General features: G+C 49.6%; 1 protein-coding gene and 1 long non-coding RNA gene across 6 annotated transcripts in view; one reads left to right on the forward strand and one right to left on the reverse strand.

Moving 5' to 3' along the window:
• Nucleotides 1-26,445, reverse strand: part of LOC127603426 (retinoic acid receptor alpha) — a 187,310-nt gene that overhangs the window by 61,248 nt on the left and 99,617 nt on the right. Inside the window, exons 1-2 of one of the 5 annotated variants that reach the window (XM_052069709.1) lie at nt 21,108-21,273; nt 4,669-5,261 (exon numbers count right to left, since the gene is read on the reverse strand). The exons of the other annotated variants lie outside the window; for them this stretch is intronic. Of the exons in view, the coding sequence (XP_051925669.1) occupies nt 4,669-4,822 (154 nt within the window). The 5' untranslated portion in view covers nt 4,823-5,261; nt 21,108-21,273. Of the gene's footprint in view, nt 1-4,668; nt 5,262-21,107; nt 21,274-26,445 lie in introns of those variants that run through there. 5 annotated transcript variants of the gene reach the window in all.
• Nucleotides 1-26,445, forward strand: part of LOC127603495 (uncharacterized) — a 149,654-nt gene that overhangs the window by 24,078 nt on the left and 99,131 nt on the right. The window lies entirely within an intron of this gene.

Raw genomic sequence — 26,445 nt, forward strand, 5'->3', positions numbered from 1 at the left:
AGCGTTTCTCAGGGAAGCCTTGTTGGAAGAAGCTCACTGGCGTTGTTTTTTTTTTTTTTTTTTTTTTTGGCAAGAGCCACATGCGCGTATGCACGTGTGAGCCTCGGGCTGCAATTCCTGCCGGCGCTTTGAGAGATCCGCATCTGGATCTCGGTCACCGCTCTCATCTCACTCTGAAATCCTGAGCTCCTTTTTTTAAGATAAGATAAGATATCCTTTATTTGTCCCACACTGGGGAAATTTACAGCGTTATTTTTTTATTTTATAATAATTTAAATAATTTAATTAAATTATTTAATTAAAATATTTTTTAAATTAATAAAAATAATTTTATTATTTAATTTAAACGATTAAATGGACATTTTGTGGGGAAATCATGAGAGGTGGGAATTTTCTTTTTTTTTTTTTTTTTTTTTTTGTCCAGATGTGGGCAGTCTATTCGGCCATAATTTCACCGAAGCTCCTGAAAGCCAAGATGAGCGCGATGAGTGTTCCCGCGAGTGCACGGCAAAATGATTGAAACCTCTTCTGTCAGGCCGTCTGTCTGTGATTGGTTGTTTTCTCGGGGGAGGGGGGTGGTTTCTTAAAAATCTTTTCATTCACGTTCAATTGTCGAGGTTAGAATATGACAAAAATATGATGATTATTATATTTTTTTTTCATTGCAAACTCCCTCTTATATCAACTCCACCTCTGTTTTATGCTTCATTGCAACACAAAACCTGAGCGGTTGGCGATTTCTTTTCTTTCTTTTCATGCTTATCTCTCTATTCAAATCACTTGTAACCGTACCTTGCCATCCATGAGCACAAGCGCACGTGTGCAAGATCATCATCGGCGGCTCCCGACAGCGTGTTTAATCCATTCTCACCACTTAGCCGATAAAGCGAATGAGTTGAATTTACCAGCCGGATAAGCTTTTTTTTTTTTTTTTTTTTCCCATTCCCATCTCGGCGCATCTATTTTGCCCTCACAATAGAACACAAGGAGATTTATACAATTTTATCTATAAATATAAATCTATATAATATATATACATTTCCTTCATTTATTTGTTTATGTATTTATTTATATATTTACAATATTTGTAATCATTTGTATTTATTTGAATCATTTTATTTGTATGGAGTCGGTCAACATATTGCTTAACGAGGACCCAGTTAGTGGCGCGATAAAAAAAAACTAAAATAAAAAGCCGGGGACGGCAGAATCAAGAGTGTCACTTCATTTTTTCCAAGGTTCCAATAACGCTCCAGTTAATTAACGAGGTCAATACGCGAGATAGGTTGGATGCGACGCAGCCGTTGTTGAATGCGCTTGGCGCGGCCATCTTTAATGAGCTTCCGTTCTTGCTATCGGACTTATTGGCAGCCTTGGAATGGCTTTCCGATAATGACGAGCGCCCCCTCCGTCGGGGTTATTCTCAATGAATCGGATACCGCGTCGCTTGTTTACAAAGTGCTTAGGTCAATGACATAAGACGGCGTTTGTGTACACGTGCACGTTGGACCGCTGCCAACGGGGGAGCACCTCGCACGTTTTATAACCCGATCAGAGGGGCATTGTGAGCGCAAGTGTTTGTATATTTTCGCCACCCATGGAGCGCGCTCGCACGTCCCCCCCTTGATTCGGGCGGACCACCGAGGCAGAGGGGAACCACCTGTTCCATCCAGGAAGCAGCTCGCGCACGCTCCGGCCAAGATTAGCATATCCATATTTACTCACGGCTGCTGCGTTTCTCTGCGGGTTTCTTAATGGCTTCACTTCCTTAAAGTCTGAAAATACTCTTTCACAGTCCTCCACCTGGCCAAAAAGCACATTTATAAATGTGATTTGGGAAAGAAAAAAAAATCAAAAAAGGGCTTTAGCGGTTCTGGGAAACGCTCGAGTGGCAAGCAATTACAGAGGCCGCCGAAACAAGCGCAGCCTGTCGAAGGGGAAGCCAATTAGACCGGCGTGGCAGCAGGTAGCGAGCCGGCCGAACTCTTTATGATCCCTCAAAACACATCGCTAATCTAACAGCACGGCGACAGACAACGGAAGGCATTAACGATAAGAACGGGATCAATAGCCGAGTCGGGTTATTGCCCGCTTGGCTCCGTTTTCATCAGGGCGAAACGTCTCCAAAGGGTTTTTAATCGAAAACGCCCGTGAACGTTGCGCCGATTGTGTGTAATGAGACATTTGATTGGCTGTGTAATAATATTTGTTGAGGTTCGATTCCGAGCGCGAGGGCTCCCCGTTGATCATCCAACCCCTTAAGCAATAAAGCTCCAGGCAATAAATGCCATATCAATACCCGCTCTGGCGAGGGCGCACCAGGTGGGAAAAATGCTGAGAAATAGCAACCGGGGCTCTGCTTGTTCCAAATAATGCTTCGATACTGTACGTGTGGTGAAGGTTTGAGAAGAATGACACCCAGCTGACATCTCACAAATTGTCCACTTTTACAGTGTAGACCACCGCATCAATCCAGCGTCTTTTTAGCAATAAATGATCACATGACCATCACGTGGCCCACTAGGCATCCTTCAACCGTTTGTTATGATGCTTTCTATATGGCATAAAAGGCATTTAGGGATCATTCATTCATTCATTCATTTTCCGAGCCGCTTGATCCTCACTAGGGTCGCCGGGGGGGTGCTGGAGCCTATCCCAGCAGTCTTCGGGCAGTAGGCAGGGGACACCCTGAATCGGTTGCCAGCCAATCACAGGGCACAAAGAGACGAACAACCATTCGCACTCACACTCAGACCTAGGGACAATTTAGAGTGTTCAATCAGCCTGCCACGCATGTTTTTGGAATGTGGGAGGAAACCGGAGCAAACCGGAGAAAACCCATGCAGGCCCGGGGAGAACATGCAAACTCCACACAGGGAGGCCGGAGCTGGAATCGAACCTGGTACCTCTGCACTGTGAAGCCGACGTGCTAACCACTGGACTACCGGGCCGCCCATTTAGGGATCAGTTAAGATGAAATAGAAACAAGGACGGGCGGTCGGACCAACCGATGGATCGACGGGCCCTTAAAAATCTGCAATAGAGATCCGATACAATATTCACATTTTTTATGTGGATTGGTAGCCCCCCCCCGTGCTAGTTTTTAGTAGATTTCCGTAAGCGTGCGAAGCAACAGACCAAAATAACCGTCTTGGCAAGAGGTACCAAGCCGATTGCAAAGTTGAAACAAAACAAAGCAAAAGTCTCCGGGAGATGATGACGAAGCGGAGCAATCTGACGGCGCACAAACGAGGGAAACGAGGGCGCGCGTCAACGTTCCATCCATTCGCCGCCTCCAATCCGACGGATTGCAAAGCCCCTCTCTCTGCAACTTCAAGCTTGGCAACCCTCGTCTCTCTCTTTTGTCACTTTTCAGCAGCGGATTGGCTTGGAGAGGGCTTAGCCGCGCCGTTTCAAATGGGAAGGTGAGCGGATAGGGCGGGGCATGTGGGGGACTCCGCTGACTGTCACGTGACTGGCAAGACTTGGAGAAACATGCCAGTGTGAGGAGCCATCGTGTGTTTTGCGCGTGTGTGCGTATACGTGAGGCAGCTGCGGTGTGTCCCGTGCTCGCTGGTGTTTACTGACAGGAAATGTTTGTCCAGGCTTAAGGGAGGGGAAGCTCGCCGCCCCGTATCGCAAACACTGGGAAAGTGGCCCAGCACACACACACACACACACACACGCGCGCGCACACACTTCCAAGCGTGTAAAAAGGGGAATCTGACGGAAGCGCCAGTCTTTGTGAGAGAGGCGCCACATTTGGTAGCGGGGAAGTGCTAGCCGGAGGGGTCGGCCACTATTGCTTGCATTCCAGCAAAGCGGGACGTCGGAAATTTTCGACCTCCGAGGAGGGAAAAAGTGTATTGATGCCACTCAAAGTTCAAAGAGGTCAAACAAAGAGTTGCTCTTTTTTTTTTTTTTTATGTCACGAGTGTGAAGGATACCAAAAATAACAGACAATTACAGGCCACATATGGTCGCCGTCGCGCGTGGGCCGCGCCGCTAGCATGTAGCCAGCGAAAAAAAGCCTTCGAACTTCGCAAAAGCAGTCACCTGCGTTCTACAAAAGATCTTTGATTCATGAGTGATGCAACAAATACAAAGCGCCAAAAAAAAAAAAATCTTCCCTTATTGGCTTTGTTTTGTCTTTGCAGCATCGCGCGGGAAAAAAAAACAAAACACACCGAGTTAGCACACGGCTGCAACATTTCCTTTTGGAAAGACGCAGAAAAAAAACCCCAAAACTTTTTCACCTACTTAGACGAGAAACTTTGCGCCACAGGCTTATGATTGACTGCAAAAAAAGGCGTTGGCAACAATGATCATATGTGAGAAGTTTATTCCGGGAGCGCTTGCCAGTTTTTGTCTTTTCGCAATGAGCCGCGCTCCTTCCTCTCTGCCTGTCCTGCCTGATGTTGTTATTTATGTGTGTGTGTGTGTGTGTGTGTGTGGGCTCATAAATTAAGGACAGCGCTGGAGGCCCTGCGAGCGCGTGGGGGCGTACATTTGTGGCTGTTTACCAACACACGTCTGTCAGACGGGGGGACCGAGCCGCACGGAGAGGAACGCGTCTTTTCTCCGAGAAGCTCACGTGTATGACACGCGTGTCACACGCGCGTCACAGAGGTCAAGCGAGGACAAAAGGGAACTGAAAATTGGACTTACTGGCTGGCGAGGGGGTACTGTAGCCGCTGAGAGGAAGTCCTGGCAAGGCCGGAGGCGAGAGACTCCCCAACATGTGCGGGAAGAAGTAGGAGTAGGCGGGCATCGGGAAGCCGTTTAGGTGCGGGCCCGGCATCGGGTTGCCCTTCCCGGCCATGACGCGTGCCGCTCGCTGAAGAAAAAGCCCTGCGCAGTTTGTAGTCCAGCCAAAAGTCAGTCAGTGTCGTTCTCCGGTCTGCTTTAATCCCCCATGGGAATGCTGGATTAGCGCATAATCCAACAGAGTGTCCGGCGAAGGTCGCGAACGAGTCGTCAGCGAGGTTAAAATCCAGTTGAGGGCTCAGTTACTGAGGAAACAATGGTTGGAATATAAAAAAAAATAAAAAAGGAGCTCCAGGGTGCCGCACGGGCTTATAAGGAGGTCATGGTTCTTCCAGTCCCGACGGGGTTTGGGAGAAGAGGAGGTTTGCTAGCCGCAGTCCGAGTTGCCGATAGTGGCGATGCCGACGCGAGTGCTTGCGAGCTTCCTCGATGGGGTTCCTTTCGGGCTCAGATCACATGATGCTCTCTCGGGATGCGCCTCCTCCTCGTAGCCTCTGTCGAGAAAAACGAAACAAACGCGGGGGGGATGATTCGGTACTGCGGCGACGATACTGTTTCCCTTTCGGAGAGCTCGAGCTAAAGAGCGCTTTTGTTTTGACGCTAATTAATGGTAATGTCTCATCTGAAACCTTACGAAAACAACCCATCTGCCTTAATTACCTAATGGGGTGTTAAAACCGCGAGGAGAGCAGCGGGCGCGCGATGTTTCTTCGCAAGCTTTTGCGCGCCGCTCATTAACGGTGACAGGCTGCAAAAATAGTGCGGGAGACGAGCGAAAGGCGCGCAAACACAAAAGAAAAACTTGGCTAATTACACCGGTTGCCGAAGCCAGAGGTGAAACCCAAGGTGCCACTCTGGGACCACTGGAGATTTGTTGCTGCAGAGTTTTTTTTAAAAAAACTTTCATAACAAAGACAGAGTTGTTATCGGCGCAGAGAGCGCCGGAGAACGTAATTGCCATCAAGAGGTACACTGACACGCCGGCGTAAACAAGATGAAGAGAGGAGCAGGGATTCAAAACAGCTTGTCACAACACAAGCGCCGTTTATTCCCTCCCGTAATGAGCCATTTACGAGCCGCTGAGAGGTAAACTGGAATTATCGGTTGGAAACAAAGCAAGGAGGGGCGGGGGGGGGGGGGGGGGTTGTGTCTTTGCATGAACGCTGTTGCGCAAGAATGCGTCGCCGGGGCATGAATCACACCAGGACATCACGGATGAACTCACGGGAAAGGGAGAGGGGTCAAGGCGGACGTGTCGTTGCCTGTTTAGCGCGCATAAAGGGCGGCGATGCGGCGGGCGAGAGGCGTGTGCGGCAACATGGATGGGGGAGGAAACCCCGTCGGAAGCGTCAGTCACTCGGAGACAAAAGCTGGAAAATTCATCCAATTCAAATCGGCACGTGTCGGACTGTAGAAAACGAAAGGATGGATGAAGGCGTTATGCAATCCACCATGTTTTTGCACCTTCATTCATTCATTCATCTTCCGAGCCGCTTGATCCTCACTAGGGTCGCGGGGGGTGCTGGAGCCTATCCCAGCTGTCTTCGGGCAGTAGGCGGGGGACACCCTGAATCGGTTGCCAGCCAATCGCAGGGCACACATAGACGAACAACCATCCACGCTCACACTCACACCTAGGGACAATTTAGAGTGTTCAATCAGCCTGCCATGCATATTTTTGGAATGTGGGAGGAAACCGGAGCACCCGGAGAAAACCCACGCAGGCCCGGGGAGAACATGCAAACTCCACACAGGGAGGCCGGAGCTGGAATCGAACCCGGTACCTCTGCACTGTGAAGCCGACGTGCTAACCACTGGACTAACGGGCCGCCTGTTTTTTGCACCTGTCAACCATATTTCCAACGGCGACGTACATTGCGATAGTTCCAACAAGACCGATGCGTCTGTTTTCAGTGCATGTCCCAAGCTCTAATAAGTCGTTAAATCAAACCGAGAGCTGACTTGATTCCACTTCCACTCACAGACTTCTTCTCATTGATTGTTGTGCGAGAGCACTCTTGTCGCTTTGTCATTGTGAGCTAGCGCTGGCGCTAGTTATCGTGGTATTTGCTTTTAAAGGCCACACTCTTCACTGAATAACCCGTGCCATTAAATCATAAATGAGCCGGGTTAAGAAACACACACACACACACACACACACACACACACACACACACACACACACACACACACACAAAAAGCCTCCAAGGTATTTGCTTTCCAAGCATCCATTTTTGGAAATACCGCCCGTCGGAGGTATCATAAAAAATTCATTAGAATTGTCAACACCCGGCGAGTGATGCAACACCATCTATATTTTCATGTAACGACCTGGGGGCTATATAGACGCTCCAGTCTTTCAACAAGGAGCGAGTTCTCACTGGGTCAACGGGAGAACTCCCGAGCGGCGAAATTACTCATACCTTCTTCCCCGTTCTCATGGCAGCGACTCGTGTGGCCGCTGTGAGTGATACGGCGCGTTGCACGTCGCTGCGCCTTTGTCGTGGCCAAGCGACAACTCTTCCCGAGTGACGCCGCAGTAAATTGAAAGGGGCTTAGAGACGCGCCCTGACAACTCAGAGTCTCGGAGGCAACCCGAAATTTTTATTCATGACACTTTTGATTTTAACACACTCACACATTCAGAAGTTAAGACATTTTTTTTTTCAAAAGTTGTCACTTAATATGGCAATTAAGAAGATAAAATATTTCTATTTCCTATGGCATTATTTTTTTTTTCTCATGAGGTAATAGTAACAGTGCAAAACCACGACTCAAACCTCCAAAATTTTTTAATATTGCCTCTAGTAATCATTTTAAATGTAAATATAACACAAGCTGGCGGCCCGGTAGTCCAGTGGTTAGCACGTCGGCTTCACAGTGCAGAGGTACCGGGTTCGATTCCAGCTCCGGCCTCCCTGTGTGGAGTTTGCATGTTCTCCCCGGGCTTGTGTGGGTTTTCTCCGGGTGTTCCGGTTTCCTCCCACATTCCAAAAATATGCATGGCAGGCTGTTTGAACACTCTCTAAATTGTCCCTAGGTGTGAGTGTGAGTGCGAATGGTTGTTCGTTTCTGTGTGCCCTGCGATTGGCTGGCAACTGATTCAGGGTGCCCGAAGACAGCTGGGATAGGCTCCAGCACCCCCCGCGACCCTAGTGAGGATCAAGCGGTTAGTAAGATGAATGAATGAATGAATGAATGAATATAACACAAGCTATGATCAAATCATAGCTTGAATATCATTTCAATTGACATGAAAACATTGCCCTTCAATGAAAATGGAACTTATTGGCATTTGCAGTCAGGGCGCTCTCATGTCAAAATGCCATCCAATGAGATGGAAAAAAAAAAAAAACATGGTGGATTTTCTGCTTGATTTCAATTCCATCATTGCAATATTAATACAAATGCCGCGTCGCGACTAGCGGAGACGCATCGACGATATTATCCCCAAGAAAAGTTTTCACTTGACTTCCCCTTGTGTCATGCTATACGTCTGCCCCCTTTTATCTATTCGTACCCGCGAACCCGCAGATGATGAATGCCGCCTAACCATTTCCTGCCGACGTTGTTCTCTCCCGACAGCAAAAAGATTCACACTGTCAACGCATTCGGGCTACAAGAATATAAAAACCTCTTTACACACACACACACACACACACACAAAGCCCCAAGTTCCATCTTTGAATCGCTTTCACCCACACCGCCCCTCGTGTGATGTATGTGTTCTGTTTGATCGGGTCTGACGCGCAAGGTCACAGATACAAGGGGAGAAGAAGAAAAAAAGGGAGCTGCTGCTGTGTGCATTATGCTCAAGCGCTTGGCTGCCGGTGCAAAGATGTCAAGGGTGACGCTTGTGTCGGAAATAAAGACGTCCAACAAGGCGCATAACAACAAACGTCAACTTTGGGTTTCCCGCAGCATCTTACGGTAGCTTACTTGACCGACCTCCACGTGACTATATTCCTTTAAAAGCGGCGTAAGATCCGATTAACGTGCGTTTGCTCGAGGGTTGGATTCATGCGTCGAGTGGACTACTTTGCAAAGTGTTTCAACTCGGCAGTGTCTATTTTTAAAGGCACGTGCTATATTCATTTCAACATATGTAGTCGCCATTAAGTGCACAACTGTATGACGGTTAGCTCCAGGGAGAGCCTGAGTGATCGCTAACAGTAGGGAGGAGAGGGGGGGGGGGGGGCTGGGGGGGGGTGTAAACAAACAATCTGGGTCACTTGGTCTTAACTGTGGTGGTGGCATGTAACAGCCAGAGAGGCGGAAGGTTCAGAGGTCGCGTGGCACCAAGAGAGCCAAATCGCTTGTGACAGCAAACTTTGAATTAATCATCGGCCAAGCAGCAAATGGCAGAGCGAGGTCGGGGGTGTGGGGGGGGGGGGGGTGGACGGGCGGACAATACGGCGAGCGCAGCCACGGGGGGCGGCGTATGCGACGCATGACATACAGTCGCGGAGGCTGGCGCGTGTATAAATAGACGCACGCCGCGCACAACACATGTCGAGATGGTCATACACGCGTGACCACCTGGGGGCAGTATATGCTATAATGGATGTTTTGGGAGTGGGGGTGGGGGATGATAAAGAACATATGCCTGGGAGCATTCTTAAATTGTGTTCAAATATCCATTGCCGTGGGCGGCCCGGTAGTCAAGTGGTTAGCACGTCGGCTTCACAGTGCAGAGGTACCGGGTTCGATTCCAGCTCCGGCCTCCCTCTGTGGAGTTTGCATGTTCTCCCCGGGCCTGCGTGGGTTTTCTCCGGGTGCTCCGGTTTCCTCCCACATTCCAAAAATATGCATGGCAGGCTGATTGAACACTCTAAATTGTTCCTAGGTGTGAGTGTGAGTGTGAATGGTTGTTCGTTTCTGTGTGCCCTGCGATTGGCTGGCAACCGATTCAGGGTGTCCCCCGCCTACTGCCCGAAGACAGCTAGGATAGGCTCCAGCACCCCCCGCGACCCTAGTGAGGATCAAGCGGCTCGGAAGATGAATGAATGAATATCCATTGCCGTCACACCGGGACACCCGCGTTTGAAATCGGGCCATTAGCATGAAGCGAAACGGACATTAGAGACAAAGTTATTCGTATCTCGACTACTTTCCAGATTTTTGTGAATGAACCTGGGGCAGAGCTTGGCGAAATTTTGATGCAAGTCTGGATTAAAGCTTGAAAAAGTTGTTTTGATTCCACGCAACGCGGAGGTAACGTGGTTTTCAGACGCAGTTTTTATGAAAGAAAATATATTTTGATTTTGACACAATTGTTTGTAAGGAAATTGCAGGTTCTCAATGGATTTGCCTGTATAGAAATCCAAAGTTATTTTCATTTTGAACACAGTCCTATGAATCTCTACCTGCCGAATTTATGAATGGAATATAATTCTGACCCAAACTGACAAAAATTTTTTTTTTTATGTGTGTGTTTTTCTTAACGTGACAGGTGGAGTGTATTACCGCGAGCAGGTGCAATAACATACCTGTTGCCGGACATTAATCCCGGGTATGAACTGCTGAATGAAATATGAAATATTGTCTGTAACTTTTAGAGCGACATCTGGCGATACTCTCGTGAGAGTTATGTTGCGAAACGATCCGGATGACTTTGAATTTCACTTTGAAGGCTTGAAAGTGTAAGACAGCGAAGCTCTCCTGGGGAACACCAAAGGCTGTCAAGCTCGGTTGTGGATGGGAATCTTTTTTTCCATGTGCTCCATCGCCAGCCATGTATGGGCTTTTGCAAAGGTGCCGGGGGAGGGGGGGTGGGGGGGTAATGGAAGTCGCTCGGGCGCGGCGCCTTCAAATTTTCATGAGGAGCGCTCGGCGCGCTTTGAATACACGTCACGAGTAAAATGCGCCAATTTGGTCGCGTGTTCGCAAATATCAACAAATGTCGAAGCAAGTGCGCGCGCGTACGTATGTGTCTCGTGTCACCTTGGCGTGCCCTGCGGGAGTGGGTAGGGGGGCGTCAAACTGTACGTTTCACGCTCAGATTTGCATAAAAAGTAGAGCACTCTGCGACGAGTCTCTCGCGCTGTATCTCAGATAATGTTATGCAAATTATTCAGGCCGCACTGGCTACGCTAGGATCACGAAAAGTAGTGGACTCGGCTTGAGCTACAAAATTTGTGTTTATTGTTTTTTTTTGTTATTCAATAACTCGTCGTATGATTCGCGTCCCGCGCAGAGCATCACTTCAAGCAGCCCGACACTTTACGGGTGAGAGAGCAGCAAGCGGGGGCGAGGGAGGAAGGTGTTAGCGCGAGGAGGCTAAAGTGTGCTAAGTGCACATCCGAGCCAGTGAGGACAGTCAGCTCTTTTGCCAAACAGCCCCCCCCCCCCCCCCCCCCCGTGGGTTGAATCTACTTGTCAGCGAGGCAGGCAGGGTGACATTTGTGCCTCACCTCAGAAAAGGTCAGACGCTAATTATCTCAAAAAAGGCCAGCAAGCGGCCCAAAGAATAAAAGTAAAACCTGTGGATGAGTCACAAGCATGCGTGTCAGGATTCCAGAGAGGTTGTTGCTTCCTTCACACAAAATTGTGCGCCGCCCGTGTGACTGTCCGGGCAGAACTTGACCATCTGTACACCCTCTGGATACTATCGGGCATTTTTCAGATTTTTTTTCTCTGCAACTTTCCCTTCCTTTTCTGTCCTGTCAGAACAAGATGACCCCTGAAGTACCTGAAGGGGCCCCTATGTGAATTCTAAAAATTAATTTTTTTGCATCGGTTAGTTAGTCGGCGGCGGCCTGGTAGTCCAGTGGTTAGCACGTCGGCTTCACAGTGCAGAGGTACCGGGTTCGATTCCAGCTCCGGCCTCCCTGTGTGGAGTTTGCATGTTCTCCCCGGGCCTGCGTGGGTTTTCTCCGGGTGCTGCGGTTTCCTCCTACATTCCAAAAACATGCATGGCAGGCTGATTGAACACTCTAAATTGTCCCTAGGTGTGAGTGTGAGTGTGAATGGTTGTTCGTTTCTGTGTGCCCTGCGATTGGCTGGCAACCGATTCAGGGTGTCCCCCGCCTACTGCCCGGAGACAGCTGGGATAGGCTCCAGCACCCCCCGCGACCCTAGTGAGGATCAAGCGGCTCGGAAGATGAATGAATGAATGAATGAGGTTAGTTAGTCCTCATAGATTTTTTTTTTGCAGTATGATTTGCACTGTATGTGACTTAGTCCCACTCTTGGTGTGTAGTCAAGACGGGGGGGGGGGGCCAACTCAACAAGTCCCACGTGACTCTTTTGTGCTTATCAATATCAAGCTTAAAAAAAAAAGATTAATCAAGAAAGGAGCGGAACACAACATGTCGTATTTGCATTTCGGGCTCCCCGCTATAACCATTCAACTCGGTCAATATTTGCAGGAGGCTATCGTTACAGAAAGCTCCCGCATGGGCTTGGAAGGTACACACGCACACACAAAAAGTCCCACTCGCGCTCAAAGGAGGCCAGAGATACAAAGGGCCGTAGATCACTGATACGAAGGGCCCCGCGGCAAGCTCCTTGTGTCTCACTTCTTTTTTTTTTTCTCTTCTGGACATTTTTCCAGCGCTGTAAAAACATGAAGGGCTGGGCTCGATTGTTTACACAGCTGGCTGCCGCACAGCGGCTTGCTTAATATGAAATATGAAGAGAGTAGAAGAGGTGAGAGGGGAAAGAACTCGGGAGGAAAATGGCGACCGGAGCCAAGGATAAAAGGGGCGGGTCTTTTCGACCAATTATCCCAACCAAATATATGGACTCCAAATACTCGAGTTGCCGTATTCCGATGCCTTGACACAGGCGCCGACACTCACACCTTCAACCTCCATATTTACATTACTCTCCGGGCTCACGGGGGGGGGGGGGGGGGGGGGGGGGGGGACATGGCACAGATTGCTCAAGAGGATGTTTCGGTTCTCCACACACACAATCAGCATACATCCGCGCCGACACACAAAGCTGCGTCACCTTTGAATACCTATATCCAGGATGTCAAGCTAACAATGTTTTGAGAAAGACTCCGGCGCATATTTCAACACAGAAGATCCGATGACACGAGAGTGAATGACGCACTTAAAGGCAGGGCCCCCTTCCTGTTTATGCCGCCGCTCGCCCGCTTGAGGATCCAAAAAAAAAAAAAAAAAAATGACGTGCGGCCGTGCCCTTTTAAAGCGACGGGCCAGAATTTTGGACCGGAGTTTCTATCGCCGGTCCGGAATCAATCCCCGCGGTGCAATGTGGTGAAACCGAACCCAGAATCGGGTCATCCGGAGGAACATTTCCCCTGCTTGATTGATTCACACGTGAAAGCAACCGTAAAAGTGCAATGTATCAAGCATGAGGGTGTGAAGAGAAAGCACCCAGGCAAATGTCACCGCATGTCCTGGAGGGCTTGTTAGCAACTCGAAGGCAACGTTTATTTGCTTGGATAATCCATCCGAGTCCGTTTATACCTGGGTGGCGCTGTGCATATTCACAGGGCGTTAACGCATGACGGAGAGCAAAGCTTGGATCGTGGCGTTTTGAAGGTCAAAGGTCACCTTTTCGGATTTGGAAGCTAACGTCTACTTCATATAATCAATATGAAGTCGAAAGGAAATCCCTTCCCTCCCTCCCTGAGAATAGCAAAGGTCATTAGCATTCGCCGTCCTACCTCTCTCATACTCGGACTACAATACGCTCGGCAAAATGTAACTCGTAGTCGTAGTAGCAGCGATGCGAGCAAAACGCCAACTCGACCGGCTGCTGACATAACACGCTCTGACCGTTCCAACTATACGCGCAGAAGCTCGAAACACAAACAGCAAGGATCAGATTGAGTGGCCTCAGAGGTCACGATACAAATAGCGGAGCTTTGAGATTAAGAGCGCGCATTAACCACACGTATGGATATCCGCTCTCTATGCGGTGACATACTGTATATACGGCGCGACGCCGAGATGCGGCCGGCTGGAAGCACGCGAAACAAATTTGGGATGCGACGGCAACAGCTGGACGAAGCCAAGTACAAACAGGCGGGCGGCTGTAGCTAAAAATCGGAGTATATATACTGTATATATATATACAGTATATATATATCTATATGGCGGCCCGGTAGTCCAGTGGTTAGCGCGTAGGCTTCACAGTGCAGAGGTACCGGGTTCGATTCCAGCTCCGGCCTCCCTGTGTGGAGTTTGCATGTTCTCCCCGGGCCTGCGTGGGTTTTCTCCGGGTGCTCCGGTTTCCTCCCACATTCCAAAAACATGCGTAGCAGGCTGATTGAACACTCTAAATTGTCCCCAGGTGTGAGTGTGAACGTGGTTGGACATTCATTCATTCATTCATCTTCCGAGCCGCTTGATCCTCACTAGGGTCGCGGGGGGTGCTGGAGCCTATCCCAGCTGTCTTCGGGCAGTAGGCGGGGGACACCCTGAATCGGTTGCCAGCCAATCGCAGGGCACACAGAAACGAACAACCATTCGCACTCACACTCACACCTATATATAAATATATACATATATATATATATATTTTTTTTTTCCCGGATGAGCCGGTCCATATTTCATAAATAAATGATGAAATCAGCCCATTCTTGCTGCAAATCGTCATCAGGAATGGCTTGAAGACGTCCAGCCGAGAAAATGTCAAATGTTAAATACATTTACGCTTGAAATGCAAAAAAAAAAAAAAAAAAAAAAAAATTAAATACACCTGAAGATGCTAAATATGAAGGAATCACCAAAAAAAATCATATTTGATGATACAGTACCACCGCTTACATAGCTCATGTGGGCCCAAAAAAATAAGGACCCTGGATGATGTCACCACGAAGAGCAATAGCGCGACACGCATCCCGCATGAGTTAATCCGCCTGTAATAGAAACGCTTCAGCGAAGACGTATCAAGCACATCTCTCTCCGTCCTCCCTCGCAGAGTCATAAAACTCACGTTGAAAATTGCATGGGCTCCATAAGCTGCCGAGCCTTTCTATTAACTGTGTTATAGCGTAGCCGGCTATAGCTGCAGACGTCCGCCAGGGAATTCGGCTTTCCATTTAGAAGGGAGGGTGGGGGGGGCGGGGCTAGATGAGATTGGTGGGAATGAAGGATGAGAAATGAGACGGGATTTTGTCATTTTTCTTCTTGGCGCGACACGGCAATCTGACGGCCGCGTGCTTGAGTGCCTGGAAAATGGGGGGCGGGGGGGCGGTTGGGAAATAAGCCGAGTGCCGCATTTGCTAATACTTAAACCGTGCGTATTTATTTGTGCGTATTCGCGAGGATTCACGCCACCTTGCGCGACGGCAGAGATGGATGGATGTGAGTGTTCCTCTGAGATCCCTCTAGCCCCCCCACCCCCCCTTCCTCCTCTCGCCAGTGTCCTTAGGCGCACACCAGATGACTATTGATCGGTTAATTGATTGATTGGCATCTGGGCGACAATGAGTCAACAACATCATCACTCTTCCATGGACTCGGGCGCTCTGCCCCCCCCCCCCCCCCACCTTGCGCGACAACAAATATAAACAGCGACATCCTGAAGACAAACGTCTGCACAGAATTTCCCCTCGGGATGTCGTTCAATAATTCCTCCACGTCAAAGTTGCGGAGATAGCATCTACCCTGGAAACACAGTCGACTTCCCCGGAACTTCAAAATAAAAGTATTTTAAATCTGTCCTAATCCACGTTGCGCATTTATCGCGCCCTCTCATCTGCACGTCCTTGAACGTGGCACTCAACGTCAACCTGCACTTGATAAGCGCATCTGCTTAATGTCTTTGAATTAAAATGTAAATTAGATTTCAATGGTTTGGGGGTGTGGGGGGCGGAAGACTCCTACACGCCAGCCTCATCGCCGCCTCCCCTTTTGCGTCGGCAAGTCAAACACTGCCGATGAAAATGAATGAGCGAGGTGCCGAAGCGGGGGTGACACTCGGCGAACAAGGCTCCTGTCCCTCTAATGGACCATAGAGACAATGTCGGACGCATTTCAATTAACAGACAATGGGATGACATGACATCATGACACGTCGGGGGGTTGGGGGGGGGGGGTGACAACGGAGCCCCGGTGGACAAAAGCACTCAAGAGGAAGCGTTAAGATCACGACGTAGGCCGCGGCGAAAGGGGTGAGCGACACCGGGTAGGGGGAGCTGTTACATCTTAATGCACCGCGGCCACCGTGATGAATCGGGTCCGGCGATGGGGGGGGGGGCGGGGGGGGGGACACACACACCGCCTGAAGGCCGCTAACGGCCGCCGCTGTCAGGCTCGCATTAACCTTGAGAACAGCCAGGGGACCGTGTTAGCCCCGCTGACCTCTCTGCTTCACACACACACACGGGCCTGTTGTGTCCACATGTATGACTGAAGGGTGTGTGTGTGTGTGTGTGTGTGTGTGTGTGTTTGTGTGCCTTCGTCAACGCCCTCTCCGGTGTCTTATGAGCACCATCAGTAGGATTAAATCAGTCCATCAAAGGCCGCCGTGAGAGCGTCGAGGCTGTCTGGGCTGAAGTGAATTCAGCCAAGTCTTTCCTTTTGCCCCCCCCCCCCGGGGTTAAGGTCTCATCTCACCCTCATCACCACAGTTTCCAGCGGTCTCTGGTTCTCGACCTCCCCGATGTGGTCATTCTTCTGCCTCTTGCCAAAACCAATCTTTCTGCTCTAATAGAAGTGAATACCTAATTAGCTAGCTTTTGTCGCGCTGCAAATGGGCCGAAACAAAATACTTGATGATGTCACGCCGGCATGATGTCAGGTATGAGCATCCCGCCGACATCCCTCTGTTCGGGTTTACCGTTCCGTAACTTTTCAAAACCGCGGGCACCAGGTTGCATCCGCAACAATTGTCCGCTAGAAAAACTGAACGGTCGCGTTTTTTTTTGCCAACCTTGACGTTTTTCTGTCCTTCGCTCACAAGGCCTTGGAGGCTGTAAAAAGCTTTTAAAGTGCATTTGTGCCCGAGTGGCCAGAACATCGCGCGCGGGGGGGCCGCCTCCGCCCAGCCGTCGCTCCGCGACATTCCCCTTGCATGGATTGTAGCGGTATTTTTAGAAAGCTGCTGACAATATCATGTCCCCTAAATGGGTGTAATTGTATTACGCTCGGAGGTGCTAAAAGCCTCGCGTTGGGGAAGAGCGTCGCAGGAACAGGCGCGCTAAAAAGGCTTTGTAGAAAAGTCAAAACGGCACACGAAGAAGGACATGCATCCAGTTTTGCGAGCACTCAAGTGAAGACAAAGGAGGATGATACGCGGCGTTTTTTTGGTATCGGCGGCTCTTGAAGGTTCTTAACGGCCGCGTGATGATAGATGAACGGCTGAACTTTAATCAGAATGGCGCCTGAAGCGTTTTCGGGGAGGTAAACAGATTATCAGTCAAGCCCTCCTTCCATCTTCCCTCTCGTTCTGCCGGCACATGAGCGCTTCTGACAGCGGCATGCCATTAGTCTCTTTCCCATCAGCACCTTCTTCCCTCCTCCGCCATACGCTCCTCATTTTTACCTCCACGTTACTTGTCAGGGGGGAAGACAACACTAGCTTTGCAGCCAACACTAGTTGGCTGCAGCTTCAAAGTGCCTCGTCGTCCGATTTGATATCTCATCGCTTCATCCGCCATGAAATTCGAAGGTACGAAACCGCCGGCTATTCACCGGCTCTCGTTCTGAAGGATTATTGCCTTTTTCCGCTCGCCCGGATCATGTGATCGAGCTAATCTGCAGGGAGGGTACATTAAAAAACACCCCCGCGCCCCCCCCGCCGCCCGGGTTTACATTGTCACTGTTCACACTTCCCAATCAAACTCGACACATCAATAATGTTCCCTTCATCCGCAAGTCGGCGCCGTGCGCAAACGCGCCCTAATACTCGTTCAAAGTATTCAAAGTTTACTCCGAATTTTGGTATAAAAGTTGCGAAACTTTTACTAGGCAGCTAGCGCGTGACAACAAGGATACGAGTTCTAATTTGGGAGCTGTCAAAATGTGTCGCCGCTATGCCTTCTTCTTCTTCTTCTTCTACCCGCCATCATTTTGTCACGGAAAGAATTCGGCACGTTTCCTCGCATAATGACGCCGGCATCCGTTGGTCTGGTTTGAAATCGCGTACAAAAGCACCTCGGGAGAGGGGAAAATGCTAATAAAGCTATTAATGATAGATAAGCGCGTAACTCAAAATGCCAGCGAGCGATGATGGGGGAGCGTCATCTTAAGAGAAATGTCGTGAATAAAGGAACGAGTGGGAGGTTAGAGAAAGAAAGACGAACCGGGAGGGGTGGGGGGGGGAATAAAAAATAAAAAGCTGCATTCGCTCATCGGGAAATTGGACGGCGCGCTAGCACCCACGTATGCCAGCGCGTGGCCGCGGCAATAATGCACTTGTGCATTTAATGCGAACATTAAAGGAGGCTGAGCGTCCTTGCGCGAATTGAGGCCATTACCTCGGTTCTCCGTGCAGGATTTTTCAACAACTTATCTCTCAAGGCGCCTGTTTTTGCCGCACGTTAATTGTTTTTTTTTTTTGTTTTCATTATCCGCTACATTCGATTGAGTGCGGTCAAAAGAAGATGCCGACCCCTTGTGAGAGCAGAAACCCGTGTCGAGTTAATTTATTTACTACGCAAGATCTACATGTGCGAAGGTGTACCGTGAGATTAAATGTGGCCATCGCTCAATCGAACAGCTCTCTCTTTTCTCGCTAATGTAAGAAATGCTCTCACTATTCTACATGTAATTATCGGAAAATAGGACCAGGAAGACAATCCTGACTCAGGAAGAAAAGCGGAGAAAACACATCCCGGCTAGGTCTAAAAAAAAAAAAAAAAAAAAATCGAAGGAATCTGCAGCATTGTCAAACGCAGAACAAGAATTAGCACGCGGATCCACATTTTAAATTTGCTGGAAAAGGGCGAAGCAAAAAAAAAAAAAAAAAAAAAAAAAAAAAGCATATTTTCTCCGCTTTTTAGTCAGAAACCAACCCATGTTGAGTTTGAACTCTTTGTAGCTTTCCGGGTCCCCCAAAAAATGTTCCACAACCTCTGATGGAGACAAAACAAAAACAAACAAACAACACGGTAGTCTCGTTTTGTTTGGTTTGTTTTGGTTTTACTTTAAAGGCGGTTTTACGCAATTGCCCCCCCCCCCCACCCCCCCGCCCCTCCGCAGACAGCAGATGAAGTCCGCTCGAAAAAAGGACTTTTGCGAGCGCGGGAAAAACGACTCGAGTGCAGCCCAAAATGAGAATAATAGGTGCCTCTTAAGAAGGGAGGAAATGAACAACTGAAAATCAATAAAGTGCTCGAAAGAGAGAAAAAAAGGGAAGAGAGACGGCAGATGAGGCGCACATCGATTTTCGGAACGAGCGGCAGAGAGCGGAGGGCAGGCGGAGAGCGGCCCACGGCTCCAAACACGGAAAGTGAAACGTACCAGATGAAAACAAAAGACGACGCTCGAGCGTAACAAAGACAGACAGGCAGGGGGGGCCGGGGGGGGGGTGAGAGGAAGGTGCCTCCTTTACCTCCGTCTCAATTTGCACAAAACTTTCATTACTACCAATTTGGACCGGGAGCCGTAGGCTGGGCCATTAGGCCCCAGCCCGGTTATCAATCAGCCTAATCGCCCTCCCAGGCCGCTAAATTACAGCACCCAGTTGCTTATTAAAATTTGTCGCCTGTCTCCGACTGCTGGGGATGCGACCCCCCCCCGCACCCGCCTCCCACCCTCCAGACAAATGGCTTCTCAAGAAAAAGAAGCGGGAAAGAAGAATGGATGGGAGAAGGTTAAAAAAGAAAAAAAGAAAAATGGGCTTGCGGAGACGGAGGGGGATCACAGAGATGGAGTTGAGGGTGGGGGGGCAGTGGGGGGGATAGCGATTATCTTACTTGATTTATACACTCAAGTAGATGTGCTGTGGGTTCTTGCACACACACTCGACATCCCAACACCACACACTCTTGCCGCCACATGCAGCCAAATTCATGCTCCCGGTCTTGTCAAAAGCCACACACACACACACACATGCATGCACACACACACACACACACACACACACACAGAGTTGTAAAGGAGGTTTGCAAGAATGCCCTTTGCACACTCAATCAAAGCGCTCGCCAGATAAGACTCATGATGAATGGTGTAATTGAAGGCGGCGGCGGGGGTAATGCAGCATCGCTCCAGGTTCAGAGAAGGGGGGAGGGGGGGGGGGGGGCGTGAGGGTGGAGAAGAGCGGTGAGTAAATGATTAGCCCGTGGGATTTATTGTTATTGCCGGTATTATTCTCAAATCCTGACACCGCCCGCCTCGCCGATTGTATCACGCCTCCAGATTTGACTTTTTTTTTTGGGAGAAGAGCATGACGACGACGACGACGACTCACACTCGCGGATGCTGAGGTGGCATTTTTGAAATCTCTCAGCATCCTTAAAAACGGAGGTCGGCTCAACACGTGGCAAGGTCGTTGAGCTAACGGAGCTCGAGGCCTTTGCCAAAACGACGACAACAATTTCAACAATGAATAAAAAATTAATCGCACAAACAGACGGGACGAGCCGACTGTTTTTTTTTGGGGGGGGTGGGGGGGGGGTTCTGCATGGGGACTTGCTCTTCATCTGTCCTCTGCCTATCTGGTCCATCCGATGACCTTGATTTACCGTGCTATACTTGTCGTGGCTTAATCGCTCTTAATGGATCGTGATTTGTGGCACATGAGGAGATCATCTCAATTAGGGAGGCTTGCTAAGTTGTTGACCTTCTCGCATGTTTGAACGAGTGAGTCTTAGGTGAGCCATTATTTACAGATTTAGTGGGGGGGGGGTGATGTTCATTGGAAAATCGCCCCTTGGCGGTCTGAAGGGACTTCATAGAAATTCAGAAGTCGCACACTGCTTAAAATGCGGCGAACTCAGTTGTAGAAGCACAGTTGGGATTTAGAAAAACAAAACAAACACACACACACACACACACACACACACACACACACTCACTATGCCAACCGTGACCTCCGACAAAGCCTTTGCTGCAGATGAAAATTGAAGAGCATCATAGCTGTTGCTTTTGTCTAAAGGTTTAAAGAGCATATAGTTAAAAAAAAAATTAAAAAAGAGCTAGCTGGCAGGGTGCAGCGATCGAAATACGCGCTACGTTTGAAAAAACAATTATGAAGCTTTGACGTGCTTTTGTTTGTTAGCGCGACAACCCATCACATTTTGTTGTGAACCCAATCGACATGGACGGAAGATTTAGTTTCTCGTCGTATTCAAATCATAATGTTGCCGTGACACAAAAATCTCAATTTAGTCGCCTCGCAAGGAAGTGAGTGCGTTTGATTACGCGCCGAGTGCGTCTCCGCTGCACATAATCTCGCTCGGCGCCGTTTCTTACCTCTGTTGATGGGCAGCGGCTTTCTATGTGTTGAGGTTCAGACTGATTAAGTGGCGCGCTGTTCGGCCAAGTTGGCATCTGCCGGCAGACCGCCTGCATCGATTGCTCGCACCCGGGCGTCTTCTGGAAGTCAAGAGAAGGTAGGCGGAAGGGTGGTGGGGGGAGGCTGTTGGGAGAAAGAAGAAGAAAGAGCAACATTAGCTTAAATGAAAGTTTATTAGCTGCATCAGTCAGTCAGGTGGGGAGGGGGGGGGGATGCGCCCCAGGGCCCGTTCTCCACGTTTCTTCTTGCAATCTATTTCCCCGCTCGCCCCCGCCTTTCACATACGTGTGTGTGCGTACTTGCGAGGGGAGGGGCAGGCATGACGGGAAAACATTAGCTCGTTGGCAAGCCGCTGGTATAGCATCCAGTAATTGGCTCGGGTAATGGTCATGTTCCAAACAAATGGCGTGCGGCCTAACCTTGTACGAGCGACCAACTGCTCCGCCCTCATCTCAGAACCGTCGGACATTTTTTTTTTCCCCATGACAATTTATTCAAACACACCCAAAACGCCGCTCGACCGCTCAGATGACTCGTGACAGTCTGGGGTGTTTATTTATTTATTTTTTTAAACGCGTCCCTCCCTCTGCTCTGCATCCCATCACATGGCCGCCTGTCTGATAGCAAGCTGAGGCACTAAGGTCGCTTGCATCCGGATGATGTGTGTGTGTGTTGTGTGTGTGTGTGTGTGTGTGGAATGGAAGTGTGTACGACTCCATCATCTTGATGGTACGCGGATCGGGATGAGGCAAATAATGGGTATATCGTGCAATGGTGTAGGCAGAGCGGTGTGTGTGTGCGTGTGTGTGTGTGTGTGTGTGTGTGTCATGGCAGCCCCTCACTCAGCGAGCTATCATCTCCCACCAGACGGGCCCCACCGAGTTGACCCAGCTGGATAATGAGATCCATTATGATTTACGTGCCAAGAGGACAACGAGACAGAACAAAGACTCGCACAGACATCGCCGCGGTGTACATGTCGGGGGGTGGGGGGGGGGGGTTGTGCGTGTGGATCTATTCACTGTATGCGCCAATGAGCTCTGCCGCAGTTTCATATTTCACGTCTCCATTGTGCGCGCGCCTTCCAGTGCGAGTCCGAGGACTTGGTGCCGGCGAAACCCGAGACTTGTCTTTCGCTCTATGTCCATTTTCTCTCAATTTCTTTCACCCTCTGGTGAAAAACGCAAGTACACTCCATTTCTCAAACACACACACATCGCCCCAAGGGCCTTGGAGGCAAAAATCAAAAAGTGAAGCGGGGATGTGCCGCATCACAAAAAAAAAATAAAAAATTGGACCACACAACCTCAGTTTGAGTGATCGCTACCCCTGCACAGCACTGCAGCTTGCTGGGGATTAGTCGCCAGGTATTTGTGTGTATATGTGCCCGTATGAGCTCGCCGTGTGTGTGTGTGTGTGTGTGTGCTGGATTTGTTGTTGGAGAGCTGCGCTAGCTGTCAGGCGGATTTCACAAAAGCAGTTGGCACATACTGGTCGTGGGAGCGCACTATTTTGAATCAAACTCCTCAACCGTTTCAATGAAAAAAAAAATCGACCCAATACATAAGCAGAGCACAACTGAGCCCCCCCCCCCCGCCTCTCTTCGTTACAGAAATTCCCCCTTGCCTAAAAAACAACAACACATCAGCCCATTGAGAGCACAGCGACGAAAACAATGCAGGATTCTCTGCTGTTCCTGCTCTGCTCTCGATTCAAATGACGAATTAGTCAGCCCAAATGTCAGGATGAGGACCGAGGTGGAGGCATGTGGAGCAGGAAGAGGAATATTCAATGGCTGCAACGCTCGGAAGAGGAACGATCACAAGGGAAGACGGGCAGGTACTATTTAAAAAAATAAAATCTAACAAAATATCCTTTCAAACCTCGTTCTGCTCTTCTAACCGATCTAAAACTAAAAATAAATAAAAATCGTTTTTAAGACCCCTTGTATGATTTATGACCTCTGGTTTGCTCAAACATGAACGTGCGCGCATTTCCATCATCAGGTGTGATCAGCGCGACTGTCCACAAGCCAACATTCGCTCATGCGTGACGACGCCGATGCGAAGGTGTATTCATCCTCACATGATGACACATTTCCCACAGCTCAATATTGAACTTTTAGACCGCAACACACACACACACACACACGCACACAGGCGCAGGCGCGCACACGCAGGCGCAGGGTGAAAACAAGGTAGACGAGAAGGAGCTGACAAGTCCTGTTAAAATAAAAAGGTCAAACAAATTAAATAATCATCAGAGCGAATGAGAATGAACAGTGTGCTGGCGCAGTGGGGGTGCACCATGGAGGGAGGGCGGGGGGTGGGGGGGGAGGGGGGGGTTGGGAGGGGGGCGTTGTCGCTCAGAAAATATGTAGCACAATCATTGCTGTGAACTGAATTTGGGCTTTATTGCTCCATGGCATTTCTTGACAACTTTTGGGGAAAAATAAAATGTTTTTCTTGTCTCCATTTTGCGATTGAATATGCAACGATTGTTTTTTCAGATCCCCCCCACCCCCCGCCCACCATGCATTTCTTCCACTGAGATACTTCAATGTCCTCACATGGGGGCAAGGAGAGGCCCACATCCAACACACGGATACTACAGTACGTGCAGTGACTACAATTTATTTAAATTTAAAAAAACAGTTTGTAGCGTACTGGGGGGGGGGGGGGGCTGGAATGGATACATGACATTTGGAATCATTTCCATAAGGACATTGAAGTAAATTGAGATACGGCCTTGTGCTACCGACCAATGTACTCGGAGATGATTGCTGGGATCGCGAAACTTTTTTGTCCCCCCCCCCCCCCACCCCAACATGGACAAATCCCTGCAGCAATCCCCTCAAATATTCAAGGTTTCATTTTGCCAAGAATATGCGATATTTTGACATGACTTAAAAGTGATTTGGAGAGCAGGGGATGTTAGTTTCATAACATTCAAGCTAGCTTCCAAAAAATAAAACTAAAGTGGGTTTTCTATGATTTGAGGAGGCCTGTGTTGGATTTGCACAAGATTTTTTGAGGGGGAGGGGGGGATTAAAGTCTTAGAATTTTCATAAATAGCATGTGAATTGTATCTCGTGTTTCTTTGACCGGCGCAGAGAAGCCTACTGAATTTCATGGAATGTTTTTATGTTGAAAAGCACGTTTCGATCGAAAACCTCGCAAGCATCTAGTCATTATCTCTGCGGAGATACGCTTTTCCTCCGCCGAATGGTCAGCCGCTCGCTGTGCTATTTCCAACCTGTTTAGTCTGCTGGGGAGTCTCAAGCCACATCCACGCCGCCGTGGCATGACTCTGGGAAGTCGTGTGGCCCCCCCCGGGACGCACCGCTGCGACTAAAATAAGTCCCTCGTGACGAAGCGCTAACACAACAACAAGCGCGCCTTTAGATCTCGGCGGGACAGAAAAGGTGCGGCGATATTTCTCCAGCAAACCCCCCCCCCCCCCCCCGCACCCCCCTCGGCATCTGAACGCTCCTTAACAAAACAGTTGTTGGCTCACAGTGGTGCCAAGCCTAATCACTTCCTTTAGCGCCAGGTGGTTCTCATTGACGGAGGCCCGACTTTTCGACGCGGCGGGACGCTCGGACGGAGGAAATTGGCTCCTCTGCGCGCGTTTATTGCTGACGAGCTGTGTCCAAACGCCGGCCGCTGCCCCCCCTTTTTTTAAAAATCCAAGGATCTTTGAGCCGCCTGTTCCGCTTCGCAGAAACATCTGTGCCCGCGCGCGTTCGCGCCCCAGTCCAGAGAAACAATTACAACCACCTTTTTCCTATTTACGCCCCCCCACCACCACCCACCCTCCCCGTTAAGCGCAATTCTGCGGAATTAGATGCAGTCTATGGAATAAGTGGAATCTTTTCATGGGCCCGCCGCTTGCCGTGGTAGCCGCGCTAATAAAGAGGATGAAAGAGAAGCGTTAATCAAAACGGAGCATCTCGTCTGCGCAAAGAAGGAGTTGGAGGAGAGACCTCAAAGTGGCTCCTAAGGGATGTTTTGCGAGGGTGGGGGGGGGGGGGGGGGGGGGTTGGCGGAAAGGATTCCGGATGATATTTGTCTGTTGTGCTATTATCTCGCTAAATGAACACAGTGGCTCTGTAAACGGAACCGTCAGTTCGACAAAATCGAGATAAAACGGGGCATGAATACCGTTCCCTGGGGTCCGCCTCTAATAATCGCTCAGCAAAACCCTCGGTAGGGGCCATCCCTCCTGCGCGAGCCGCCTTTGAATCCCTCCCGGGCTCGTCCGTTTTGGATAGCGGCGCTAACGAGAAGGGTCTGATTAGATTTGAATGTCAAGAGAGAAGGACGATACTGTTAGCTTCCAATTAAAAGGCCCGAGCGTTGCACTCCCCCCTCGACTAACTCGACGGCATCTGCATGTCCGTTTCACGACGCCGTTTCACGTCATCCCGATCTTTTGTCTTTACGCCGACATCAAAGAGCTAAACGCTCCGGACTTGATAGCGCCTACGGGTTGAATGCAAAGATTCAAGGCGCATTACAGTCCTCCCAAGCATTCCCATGTTATGGATCGCACAGTAAATAGCTAGCGAGCGGCCCGCTAAAGCTAAAGACATATTTCAAACTCACAGAAACATACGTAATTGCGCAAACACATGTTATGTGCAACCGGGGCCTCACTGGAGCTCCCCGAGAGCCTCGAGCAGGCACGTAGCAAAGTCGTACACGCACATGGAGGAAGTCTGGAAAATACAAATAAGAGGGAGGACTGAAAGCCAGAGAGAAAAGGAGGAGCCCGGAGTGTCATTTCTCGCTGCCTCCCCCGTTCTCCCCCTCTTCGCAAGTCAACCAGCCCCCCCCCCCCCCCCCCCCCCCATCACCCCAGTGTGATGTGGCTGCTTCGTGGGGACAATTACCAACTGACACTTCATCATGAGCCGCGCGACAGGCGCTGACGGCCCTCGTCCAAACAAATGATGCGAGGTCGAGGTTGCGGGCCTGCCTCCGAATGCGCCTGCCTCCAAGCCCCGAAGCACGACTCCGCGCCGCATTAGCGCGCACACAGACACACGGACATTAAAAGAGACTCCTTAAGAAAAAACACATTTATCAGCATGCAGAGAGAGGGGTGGGGAAGGGTGATGGAGAAAACGGGGCTACACCCCCCCCTCCGCCAGTCATACGCGCCCGGCGAGATCACACATTTAAATGTAATCACACGATGGGGTAAAAAAAGCCAACAAGGTGAGATGGCAATCAATCAGCGCTGCGACAAATGCAAGGAATCAATTAGCCTCGACGTCAACTCTCCCCGGGC

The sequence above is a fragment of the Hippocampus zosterae genome, chromosome 7, assembly GCF_025434085.1.
Source record: "Hippocampus zosterae strain Florida chromosome 7, ASM2543408v3, whole genome shotgun sequence".
Taxonomy (NCBI): domain Eukaryota; kingdom Metazoa; phylum Chordata; class Actinopteri; order Syngnathiformes; family Syngnathidae; genus Hippocampus; species Hippocampus zosterae.